The 12,248-nt window shown below is 38.9% G+C and overlaps 1 protein-coding gene across 2 annotated transcripts in view; it reads left to right on the top strand.

Annotated features, from left to right (window-relative positions):
- Positions 1 to 12,248, top strand: part of LOC127662625 (bifunctional glutamate/proline--tRNA ligase-like) — a 44,445-nt gene that overhangs the window by 21,141 nt on the left and 11,056 nt on the right. The window contains exons 13-20 of one of the 2 annotated variants that reach the window (XM_052153901.1): positions 3,123 to 3,233; positions 3,403 to 3,539; positions 3,993 to 4,200; positions 4,318 to 4,430; positions 6,859 to 6,974; positions 7,089 to 7,243; positions 11,671 to 11,910; positions 11,996 to 12,226. In XM_052153901.1, the coding sequence (XP_052009861.1) occupies positions 3,123 to 3,233; positions 3,403 to 3,539; positions 3,993 to 4,200; positions 4,318 to 4,430; positions 6,859 to 6,974; positions 7,089 to 7,243; positions 11,671 to 11,910; positions 11,996 to 12,226 (1,311 nt within the window). The remainder of the gene's footprint in view (positions 1 to 3,122; positions 3,234 to 3,402; positions 3,540 to 3,992; positions 4,201 to 4,317; positions 4,431 to 6,858; positions 6,975 to 7,088; positions 7,244 to 11,670; positions 11,911 to 11,995; positions 12,227 to 12,248) is intronic. The other variant, XM_052153900.1, reaches the window with a different exon arrangement.

Consider the following 12,248-nt stretch of genomic DNA (forward strand, 5'->3'; position numbering starts at 1 on the left):
AATCAGATCCCTCATGTCCCAGTTAAAGAACAGTAACGTGTTTTTTTTTTTTATTATTATTCCTCTACTAATGGAGCAACTCTGTTGCTGATAAGTCCATAGTGTTTAGCTTTCCCTGCTTTTCTTTACACAAATTATTTACCTCACCTCCTCAGAGGTTGCGTTAACTGGTAGTTTTCTGTAATTTGCAGAATTTTAAAAAATGTTATCAAATATATTTCAAAATGCTTTTTCATTTTGAAAGCTGAAAAATAAAGTATCTGGTAGGGGTGGGAATCACAAGGTAACTAGCAATACAATATAATATAGATATTTAGGTCACAATACAATATTATTGCGATTCTTTATTTTTGGTGTTTTAAGATTCAAAACTGCAAATTTCAAAAAAACAATTCTCATTCGTCTTCATCGGACTTAAGAGAACTATTTCCAAATCATAAAATGCATTAAATTAATATGAAAGTGCTAGTTTATGAAACAACACCTAATATCTATGAACAATGCAAAGACCATAATGGCTCACTATTTCTGTGGTTATGTAAATGTAGTTAGTCTTTCTAAAAAATAAATTATAGTATTTATGAATACAATAGTAGCCTAAACACTTTAAAAACGTTATATATTACAACGCAGTTTCAATGCAAAAAAGTATAATAGATTTCACTTATTTTACAGTTGAAATTAGAAGTTTACATTCCCTTTTTTTTTAACCACTTCACAGATTTAATAGTATCAAACAATAGTTTTGGCTAGTCGTTTAGGACATCTACTTTGTGCATGACATGAGTCGTTTTCCAACAATTGTTAACAGACTGATTGTTTCACTTTTAATTGATCACAATTCCAGTGGGTCAGAAGTTTACATACACTAAGTTAACTGTGCCTTTAAACAGCTTGAAAAATTCCTTTAGTCAATTAGCCAATTAGCTTCTGATAGGCTAATTTGAGTCCATTGGAGGTGTACCTGTGGATGTATTTTAAGGCCTACCTTCAAACTCAGTGCCTCTTTGATTGGTATCATGGGAAAATAAAAATAAATCAGCCAAGACATGTTCTGGTTCATCCTTGGGAACAATTTCCAAATGCCTGAAGGTACCACGTTCATCTGTACAAACAATAGTATTCAAGTACAAACACCATGTGACCACACAGCCATCATACCGCTCAGGAAGGAGACGCATTCTGTCTTCTAGAGATGAATGTAATTTGGTGCAAAAAGTGCAAATCAATCCCAGAACAACAGTAAAGGACCTTGTGAAGATGCAGGAGGAAACAGGTAGACAAGTATCTATATCCACAGTAAAACAAGTCCTATATCAACATAACCTGTAAGGCTGCTCCGCAAGGAAGAAGCCACTGCTCCAAAACCGCCATAAAGGCAGACTACAGTTTGCAAGTGCACATGTGGACAAAGATTTTTCTTTTTGGAGAAATGTCCTCTTGTCTGATAAAGCAAAAATGTAACTGTGTGGCTTGTAAGGTCTACCTATTGGACCAATGGCAGCATTCAATATCGTGTCTGAAGGTCTCCTGCATGTTCTGTCTTATCATGCGCAGTAAATAATACTTTGATTATTTGATTTGAGTTCTATGTTTTATTAATCTTATCATTCATTATTTTCTTTATTTCATCTGACTCCAATTATGAAAGACCTTGTTGATGTATCTATGCTCTGAATTTAAGTTTTGTAAATTATTGTTTTTAGTTATTCTCTCTTCTGGACTGCATTTGTTATTTCAATGTTATTTGTGTCCTGTGCCGGCCGGATGCAGGTCCTTTAACTACAAACTCCTCAGTTTCAGACATTTTAGACTAAGTCTTTATAGGTGCTCAAATGGGTCTTCCAAATGGACAATGACCCCAAGCATACCTCCAAAGTTGTGGCAAAATGGCTTGAGGACAACAAAGTCAAGGTATTGGAGTGACCATCACAAAGCCCTGACCTCAATCTGATAGAAAATGTGTGGGCAGAACTGAAAAAGCCTGTGTGAACAAAGAGGCCTACAAACCTGACATAGTTACACCAGTTCTGTCTGCAGGAATGGGCTAAAATTCCAGCAACTTATTGTGAGAAGGCAAAGTTACCAAATACTAACAAAGTGTATGTAAACTTATGACCCACTGGGAATGTGCTGAAAGAAATAAAAGCTAAAATAAATCATTCTTTCTACTTATTCTGTCATTTCATATTCTTAAAATAAAGTAGTGATCCTAACTGACCCAATACAGTGTATGCTTTCTACATTTCAATTTGGCTAATGTGTATGTAAACTTTGGACTTCAGCTGTATATGTCAAATTATCTCAATGTTACTACTGTAAAATTGTGATACATTTTGTTAAGGTAGGGTTATTATGTGTAAAGCATGATAACTGCACCTACTATGGGACTGTTTTTCAATTCCTAGATCAGTTTGGCAAAGATTTTTTTTTTTCCCCATCTCCACAATATTGAGGTGGAAAAATTAAAATAATATTGATATTTGGCATGCAAATATTGATGCAATGTCACAAAGAAAAACATTTCAATACTTTAAAATATAAATATTTTTCCCACCTATTAGGTCTGTTCCATAATCCCACTCTAAAGGATGCTTATTTGGAAGAAAAGAAGTGAAGTAAAGGGAAGAAAATAAAAGCTATAAAGGGCTGCTGCGAAAACGGAATGAAAGAGAGATGTGAGGATTTGGGAAGATTCCAAATGATAGTCCATTGGAATAATTGATGTGGTATTGTTAAATAAATTGCGTGATCAGAACAGGCCAAGAACCCACAACACAGCACTTGGACTAGAAGAGCTCTTGCCGCAAGAGTTCTTGTGATATCAGTGTCACATTGAAATGTTACAATGTTTTACTGATGGGTAAATAGAGTGGAAAATGTTCAGCCCAGACATTCAATTGACCGACTGATTATTTGTAGGGCAACCTCTTCTCTTCTTCCTCCATTGTTTTACATTCATGTCCTTTCAATCCTGTGTGATCTGTTGATGTTGGTCTATCCATCCATACAGAACTGTTCATAGGCAAAGAAGCCTTTAGTGTGTTTATTTTGATATAAATGTCTCTGCTGCCATTTGTTTCATTCTCTCTCTCTCTCTCTCGTTCCTTTTCTCTGTGTAGATCATTGACCCAGTCGCTCCCAGATACACAGCCCTACTGAGCTCAAAGGTGGTTCCAGTCTTCATTTCTGAAGCCAAGGAGGAGATGAAGGAGGTTGCCAAACATCCCAAGGTAACATGGTTTGTTGGACAAAGTCTATCAACAGAGAATTCCCTTGTGAATCCAAAATGTGGTTATTGTGTCAGATAGACAGTTTTGTTTGTTTGATTTTTGTCTTTTTAAATTGGGCCTTGTCACATGAAGTTGGTTTACAGTCATATCTCACTCTGGGGATTTGTAGAATGCAGACGTGGGAATGAAGCAGTTGTGGTATGGCCCAAATGTGTTTGTTGAGGGTGCTGATGCCGAAACTTTTACTGAGGGCGAGATAGTAACCTTCATCAATTGGGGAAACATCATCATCACCAAAATCAACAGGTAAAACCTTCAGAAATATAACGCAACAGACACCGAATGTACATGTGAAATGTAAGGAATAATGGTCAGCTGGGCATTATTGGAATATAAACATGTTACCCTGTTGGGGTTTATTTTGCAATAATGACTACAGTAGCTCGCTGTGCATTGTCTTGCGTATTATATGGTTGCTTAAACGAATAAATGGACATGAAATATCGATTTGACTGTGAAAAAAGAGATTGTGGAGTAATACAAGAGATATAAAACTTTAAGGAAATTGGTTGCATGGGACAATGGTCAGTTTTACAGTTTAGCATTCATTATACAAGAATGCTGCAATTGACCAATCAGAATTAAGTATTCCAAAGAGTTGTGTAGTATGTATATTGATGGTATGTATGTATGTAGTGCAGGTCTTGTGTAGATGCATATTGCTGCACTAAAGCTTTTCTTCTCTTTTGATCTCCACAGGGACAGCAGTGGAGCGATTTCTGGTCTGGAAGCCCGTCTAAACCTGGAAAACACAGATTTTAAAAAGACCACTAAGATCACGTGGCTGGCTGACACCACCCACGCTCCATTCCTGCCCACTGTTTGTGTCAACTACAGCCACCTCATTACCAAACCAGTCCTCGGCAAGGATGACAATTTTAAGGATTACATCAACAAGAACAGCAAGGTGAGACCCTCCCCTAATCTCAATTGTTCACAGTAGATAACATTTGGTCACACCTGTCTACTTGTGATTATGTCACCTGGGATGGGGCTCTTGGTCTAATAAATGTTCTGTTTCCAGGTAGAGGAGAAGATGCTGGGAGACCCTTGCCTAAAGGACCTGAAGAAAGGTGACATCATTCAGCTGCAGAGGCGGGGCTTCTACATCTGTGATCAACCTTATGAGCCAAACAGGTTTCAGGTTCCAATCAGTTCTAACAAAATAAGTCTTGTGAATCTGCTCCTGGGTTTTTTTAAAGCCTGGAGAAGTCATAGAAATATATTGATCTCAAAAGCCAGTGAATATACACTCAGTATACACTTTATTCAGTACACCTACTTACAAATGCAATTTTCTAATCAGCCAATTGTGCGGCAGCAGTGCATAAAATCATGCAGATATGGATCAGGAGCTTCAATTAATGTTCACATCAACCATCAGAATGGGGGGAAATAAATTATCTCAGTGATTTTGACCATGGCATGATTGTTGGTGCCAAATGGGCTGGTTTGAGTATTTCTGTAATTGCTGATCTTCTGGGATTTTCACGCACATCAGTCTCTATATTTTACTTAGAGTGGTGCCAAATGCATCCAGCAAGCGGCAGTTGTGTGAACAGAAATGCCTTGTTAATGAGAGAGGTCAACAGAGAATGGCCAGACCAGTTTGAGCTGACAGAAAGGCTATGGTAACGCCGATAACCCCTCTGTACAATTGTAGTGAGCACAATTGCATCTCAGAATGCATAGCACGTTGAACTTTGAGGCGGATGGGCTACAACAGCAGATGACCACATTGGGTTTTACTTTTGTCAGCAAAGAACAGAAAGCTGAGGCTGCTGTGGGCCTACCTGTAGTGTGTGTTATCCATTCAGCCAGATCAGACTCTCTGCGATTCTATGGGCCATCTCTCTCCACGCTTTCTGGTCTTGGACTTTCACTTTTAGCTGTTCTACGCCTAGGCCAGTGTCCGTTTTGATGGTGTCGAGTCAGCAAATTCTTGGCAGCCTCATCTTCTTGTTCCACTGATCATTCCAAGCATCATTGCTTTCACCAATGAAAGTGATCTCATAATATGGCCAAAGTAAGTGAGCTAGATTCTGCTGATCTTTCCTTCAAGTGACATTTCTGGCTTGATGTGCTCCAGAACCTCTTTGTTTATGACCCTTGCTGTCCATGGTATCCGTAACAGTCTTCTCCAGCAACGTAGCTCGAAAACATTAATCCTCCTCCGGTCAGCTTTTTTCAGGGTCCAGCTTTCACACCCATACATTGATATGGGGAACACAATAGCATGAACCAGTTTACATTTGGTTGTGAGATTGATGGCCTTGCTTCTCCAGATTTGGTGCATGCTCGGCCTCGCACTATGGCCTAACGCAATTCGTTGCTTGATTTCAGGGCCCCAATCTCCAGTTCAGTCGATCATGGATCCCAGGAAGCAGAAATCCTTGATGCATTCGATCTCTTCACTATTAATGGTTATTTTTACTGCTCCATTTCCAGCTGTTGTCATGATCTTTGTCTTTTTGATGTTGAGGTGGAGGCCCATCTTTTTTTCTTTTCTTTTTGATTCTTAGTATGAGGTGTTTTAGGCTATCTTCCGTTTCCGCCATTTAATGTTGTATCATCAGCATAGCGGAGATTGTTGATATTTCTGCCACCAATCTTCACACTGATTTTGGATTTTTCCAGATATAATTTCCTCATGATAATTTCTGCATAAAGACTGAAAGGAAAAGGGGACAGAATACAACCTTGTCGCATACCTTTCCCAATCTTGAACCACTCGGTGTCTCCGTGTTGTGTTCGGACAGTTGCTTCTTGGTCTGTATAATGGGATCTTATCAGCTGGATCAATTGTGCTGGCACTCCCAGTTCTTGCAGGGCCTTCCATAGCTTATCGTATTCGATGCAGTCGAATGCAGCTTTGCTATAGTCGATGAAGCACATGTAGATATTTTTCTGATTTTCTTGACATTTCCCCATAATCCACTGCAGATTTGCAATATGGTCACGGGTACTACGACCTCGCTGGAACCCAGCTTGCAAGTCAGGTAGTTCTGCTTCGATGATTAGATGCAGACGCTGCTTTATGATCTTCAGAAGGACTTTGCTCACATGAGGAATCATGGCTATTGTACGGTAGTTGCAACAGTCCCTTGCATCGCCTTTCTTAGGCAGTGGGATGAATACTGATCTCTTCCAATCTTTTGGTCACCTACTGGTTTCCCAAATCTTCTGGCAGATTGCTGTGATAGCCGCTGGTGGAACAGGCCTCAGCATTTCTGCCAGGATGCAGTCAATACCAGGTGCCTTGTTGTTTGGTAACTGCTTCAGCACTCATACCACTTCCTCATCCAAGATGGCTGGCTCCAATTCTACTGGGTCATCGTGGGGTGGCTCAGGGTCGCTGGTGTTTGTATACAGCTCTTGTATACTCGCCATCTGCTTCTGATTCCTTGCTGATTCCACTCTCTTGTATAGAGTAAAATCTATAAAGATCTATTTAAAATCTATATCCAGTATTCACAAATACCTGAAACAATCATGGAAATTAATTGGTTAAAATGGGAGAGAGCCCTGTGTAAAATATTAATGTAAAACATATGACCTTGTCTAGTCCCAACAGCTGTAAGGAAAGCCCCTGTGTCCTGCTCTACATCCCAGATGGACACACTAAAGAGATGCCCACTGCTGGCTCCAAGGGCAAGTGCCAAGCAGCTGCTAAACCAGTAAGTGCTGAATACCTCCTAACTGTTTTGTCCACTTTGTTTCAGAAATTGTAATGAAAGAAATATTCATCTCATATTTTTAATTTTTTTTCCCCCCGCTCTGACTTCTGTGCTGGAGCGGAAACTACCACTTCCGCTCCAGCACAGAAGAGCTTTACTGCCCCAACCCCTGCCGCAGGAAGTCCAATCCCTGCTTCCTCCTCTTGTCCTTTCACTCGTGTTGCTGAGCAAGGCGAGGTGGTTCGAAAACTGAAGGCTGAAAAAGTATCCAAGGTCTGTTTCAGTTGCGCTGTTCCAATACCTAGTGAGCTACCTACCTAGACCGCATTTTATGGTATCATAGGCATGCTCCTGATGCAAAGGCTGTTATAAAAGGTAGATATCTAATTTTGGCTAAATTCTTAGGCAGCATTACATGTACTCTTCATGAAAGCAACTCCCAAACGCATTGCGTTGAGTTGAGTTGAGTTAAACAAAACAAATTAATCCAAGATGACTGACTGAGTCTAGAGGTCAAGTTTAAAGGAAAGTCTCACAACGACAATATGCCCTTGATCATCGTGACGTCATCTAGTAGCTACCATTTTTATTTGGATGTTATTTGCACGCACGTTTCAATAGGAACAACAAGAATAAAATCAACAACACAGATGGAGGATGCCAGGATCGGAGGTACACTTTTATTTGTTTAGGTCTGTTTTATACAAACTTTGGCTACATCAGAAAATGTAGGCATCTGCCTTATCAGTTAATGGTTTAAACAACAGTGTTGTTGGATGAATGGATCTCTCTGAACTGTTTAAAAGGCACCTTATTTCATCCTACCTTCATCCATCTTTATACAGCCTCCGAAGGCAGCATTTTCATTTTTGGACACAGCCTGTGTCTTCAGGTTACAGTTTAAACCGGACTCATGAGCCACGTGTGCAGTGCTCCATGCTGCAGCCAGAGAGATGAGATGAGGAGGGAGAGGCGCTTTTTAACCATGGAGCACATGCTGATCTCAGTGGACAGCATGTTGAAAATGCATTATAAACCTATTTATCAACACAATCATTTACAATAAGGCTTTTATGACTCAATGTAAATTGCTGTACTGAAATACTCACCCATTAACTTAAGACGTCTTGATAAAAGTTAACCACACAGTTACAGGCACACAATACTTCCTTCGTGTAAACTAGATTTCATGACATTTAAGTGTACAATATAGTTCAATTACCCACTATCGATAAACATCTGATTATTTATATCCATCATCCCAGGAAAAAATCAATGTAGTAATCCAGAAATCATTTAATATTTTGTAAAGTCACAGTGCAGATGCGATTAAAACTCAAAGCGTGTATCCTGATGAAATCACGTACACGTATGTAAAACTGGCGATTCTCATTGGATACTTTGTTATTTCTGTTAAGGGAATTGTAAAATTAGCGCAATCTTCTCCGTAGCAGGCTTGCAACTATTTTATTTACTATGCAGGGCTCCAGACTAAAAAAAATTAAGGAGCCATTGGCTCCTAAACTGAAATATTAAGGAGCCAAATGGCTGTTTTTAGTCTGCAAATCACAGAATTGCTAAATTTTAATCACTGTTTAGAAACAAGATAGAAAGCAGAAGAAAAGGAAGCCAGCTTCCTTTTAAATCATGAGCCTTTAAAATATCATTTTTACAAGCGCACGCACGAAGCGAGCCACAGCGACACAGGGAAAAGCGGTAATGATTCTGAATGTGTCGGAAAAAACAGCAAGAGACTGTCTGAACATTTAGTTAATTTATAGAGAGAAATGCACATTAGGGTTGAGCCGACAGACCAGGATCTCGGGATCAATGATGGTCAGTGATCACCAATAGCTGATGTCTTTGATCATGTCATGGCGATATTTGGCTCGTTTTCCCATTAATCTATTAAATTATTATTATTATCAAATAAATATAACAAATAATTTGCCCGTAGACACAAAGACCCACGTTTGAAGTAACACTCTTTATTATATTATTAAGAACAGATGACAGAAAAGCCGTATATGGGCATATATGACGCGCTGATATGGAGGCGCGCAGTCTCGTGGAACATGCGCATCTAAAGATCACAAACTTGGTTTCTGCCTTCCGATATTTATTTTTTATGAGTGCTGCAAATGACCTCCGACATCTCAGGAGGTGCTTTGAGTTCAGTTCACTTTATATCCACAGAGCAGTTTATTGCGAATGTAACTCTGCAGCCTGTAAAATTATACAAACTATATAAAATAATACAAAAACACATACACCTCGAACCATAATTTATATTTCACTGATTAATATCTAATATATATATATATTATTTTATCACTTTTATTATTTATTTATTTGCTTTTTTGTTTCATTTGGAGTGCAATTTTAATTTAGAAATGTATTTGATTTAAAGTTTTTCATTTTTTAAATAAATTATTAAATTTCAATGCAAAATCAATAAAGCAATAATATTCACTAATCCCTCAGCCCCGAGGTTTCCGATGTAATTGGATGTATATATCGTGAAGGATGGAACTAAACTAATTTATTCACACACATGATATATTTTCCTGGATAACGAAATACCTGACAGGTAGAGAATGCACGGAAGAAACTTCTTTGCCAGTTCACAACTTTTGTAAAGCCATCTTTGAAAAAGTTGAAAAACACATTTTAAATGCACTTATTTTTTTCCAGTTTCATTTGAAATTTTTGTTTTAATAAAAAATAAAGTTCAAAGTTTGAAATCAAGGTGTCTTGCTTTATTGGCCCTGTCCCAAATGGCACACTCCGGACTTGTGGACTTCCTCAGAGTCCACACTTCGGTGACGTCATGTAGTGCAGACTTATAGGGCCCCTTGCGCAAGTCCACAAGGGCGCATTGAGAAGTATTTTTGGGACAGACTCGATCGTGAAGCGTGGTTATTGTTGGACAGGAGCTGCAGGTTCGGTTCGGGGAAATATGCTGCCTATTGTTGTTGTTTTTCTATTGTGTTTGCGAGATGGCTTGCCATGCAGAGAAATCACATTTATACGCTCCGACGTCGTAGAAGACAAGATTATTTTTCATGCATACAAATGCTGATGTTATGCACGGAGGAAAGGGTAAGCAAGTAAATGTTATTGACTTTGTAGATAAACATATAACTTGTCAAAAGTCATTAATGCATTAAGTCATTATTATTTGATTTACTGTTTAATTTTCTTTTTCTTTATTTACACATATATATATATATATATATATATATATATATATATATATATATATATATATATATATATATATATATATATATATATATATATATATATATGTATTTTATATTTTTATGTGTACCTTGTTTTTTTATGTCGCTTTTTAATTTACAGGTTTAAATATCCATACTTCACTTACATATGACTCAGTAAAGCCCTGCCATTCGGTTCTATATAATGAATCGTTATGCGATCAGCCTATTATTCAGCGCGCTATTACTATGTTTGAGACATCAACCACTGGTCGATGACCATAATATTTGTATAAACTGTAGGTAACAACTGGTAAAATGTACACAGTCATAAAAACCATAATGATACTTACACTTAAATATTTTCTTCTCAGCCATGTTATCAATTGTCTGTGTCCGTGAGCGAAATCACACCAGTTGTCTGATTGGCCTTTCGCAAGGACTCCTGGGTACTTGAAGTGCGTGAAGCCTGGATCTATGCGGGCTTCGCGGAAGACCACTTCAAGGGTACAAAGGGGGCGCTGCTGAGCACACTTCAGAGCGTTAAAATGCTAAATGGGACGGCCTACGGACTCGTAGACTCAGCGAGCACGCGCAATTTAAGTCCACGAGACCGAAAGTCCGCATGAAGTGCGCCATTTGGGACAGGGCCATTGTGTAAGCTTAACCCTAACACCACATAATGAAAATGATCCCATAGTACCACCTAGCGTCCAACCAGCGGTAATACCGGTTTTCGTCGTTTTCCTGTGGAGTTGTTTTTTTTCCCGACCAAAGTATCAAAAAAAGTGCATAATATATTGGACACGCCAAGGCACAGTCGCATGCAAGTACAAGATCGTGCAAACACCGAGTTCACTCTCATAGCACTGTCCTCTCTCTTTTCCAAGTGTCTTGGCAGCAGTTATTACCAATATGTAGAAAATAGAAAGAAAACAATTTCGTAGTGGGATTGCATTTTAAGTATCCAGTATCATCATCATCTCTCTCCATGCAGCGTAGACTGTTTAACATGCATGTGCTCTCGTAAAGGGACAGAGCACTAGTTATATTCCCACTGTAAAAAACAAAAAGCAAATTGTCTCTCATTAATTCGCCTTTATAGATGAAGTTCCGAATGAGACGTAATAAACTTTGTTAAACCCCAGTTATACATGTGCCTGGTAATCATGAGCTGCTCAGTATCCAAAATGTAAGTATACATTTAATTAGGTTAGTTTCAAAATTTAAACATTAATTTGACATAATGGAATTTGATATGAAAAGAAGCAAGATCTGTACGGCTATTAGGATATTATTTTCAGAGCTGAACCCCTGCATCTTTATATGGCCGTCTGGCAGAGCAGGGAGAGTTGGTCAGAAAGCTTAAAACTGAGAAAGCATCAAAAGTGAGGCCATGTATTTCCATCAGTTTTATCTTGACATTTACTTGTCGAACAAGTATCAGGATAACATCTTTCAAACCCCTTTCTTCAGGACCAGGTTGATGCAGCAGTAAAACAGCTTTTGGCTCTGAAGGAAGAATATAAGCAGGTGACGGGGCAAGAATACAAGCCCGGTGCTCCTCCAGCTGGTGCTTCTCCATCGACTCCAGCACACCCTGCCACCACCACTGTAGTGTCTTGCTCCTCAGACAACTCTCCTTTGGCTATTTACGAGCATGTCTCTCAACAAGGAGACCTTGTGAGGAAACTGAAAACAGAAAATTCACCCAAGGTTGTTAATTGCGTAATCTTATTTTGGTCAATTTTTAAATGTTTTGATTTAAAGTGCTATTTAAGCAATCTTTCAATTTTTACAGGATCAGGTAGATGCAGCTGTGAAGCAGTTGCTGAAACTTAAAGCTGAGTACAAGCAGCAAACTGGACAGGAATACAAACCAGGTGTGCCTCCTTCCACAGCTCCCATCCAAACTCAGTCTAGCCAATCCCAACCTCAGTCCAGCTCCTCCCCTCAGGCTCAAGCTCTGTTTGCAGACATTGCCCAGCAGGGGGAGCAAGTGAGACGACTCAAGGCAGAGAATGCTGCTAAGGTTTGTTTCCTTTCTGTTAACA

The sequence above is a fragment of the Xyrauchen texanus genome, chromosome 22, assembly GCF_025860055.1.
Source record: "Xyrauchen texanus isolate HMW12.3.18 chromosome 22, RBS_HiC_50CHRs, whole genome shotgun sequence".
Taxonomy (NCBI): Eukaryota; Metazoa; Chordata; class Actinopteri; order Cypriniformes; family Catostomidae; genus Xyrauchen; species Xyrauchen texanus.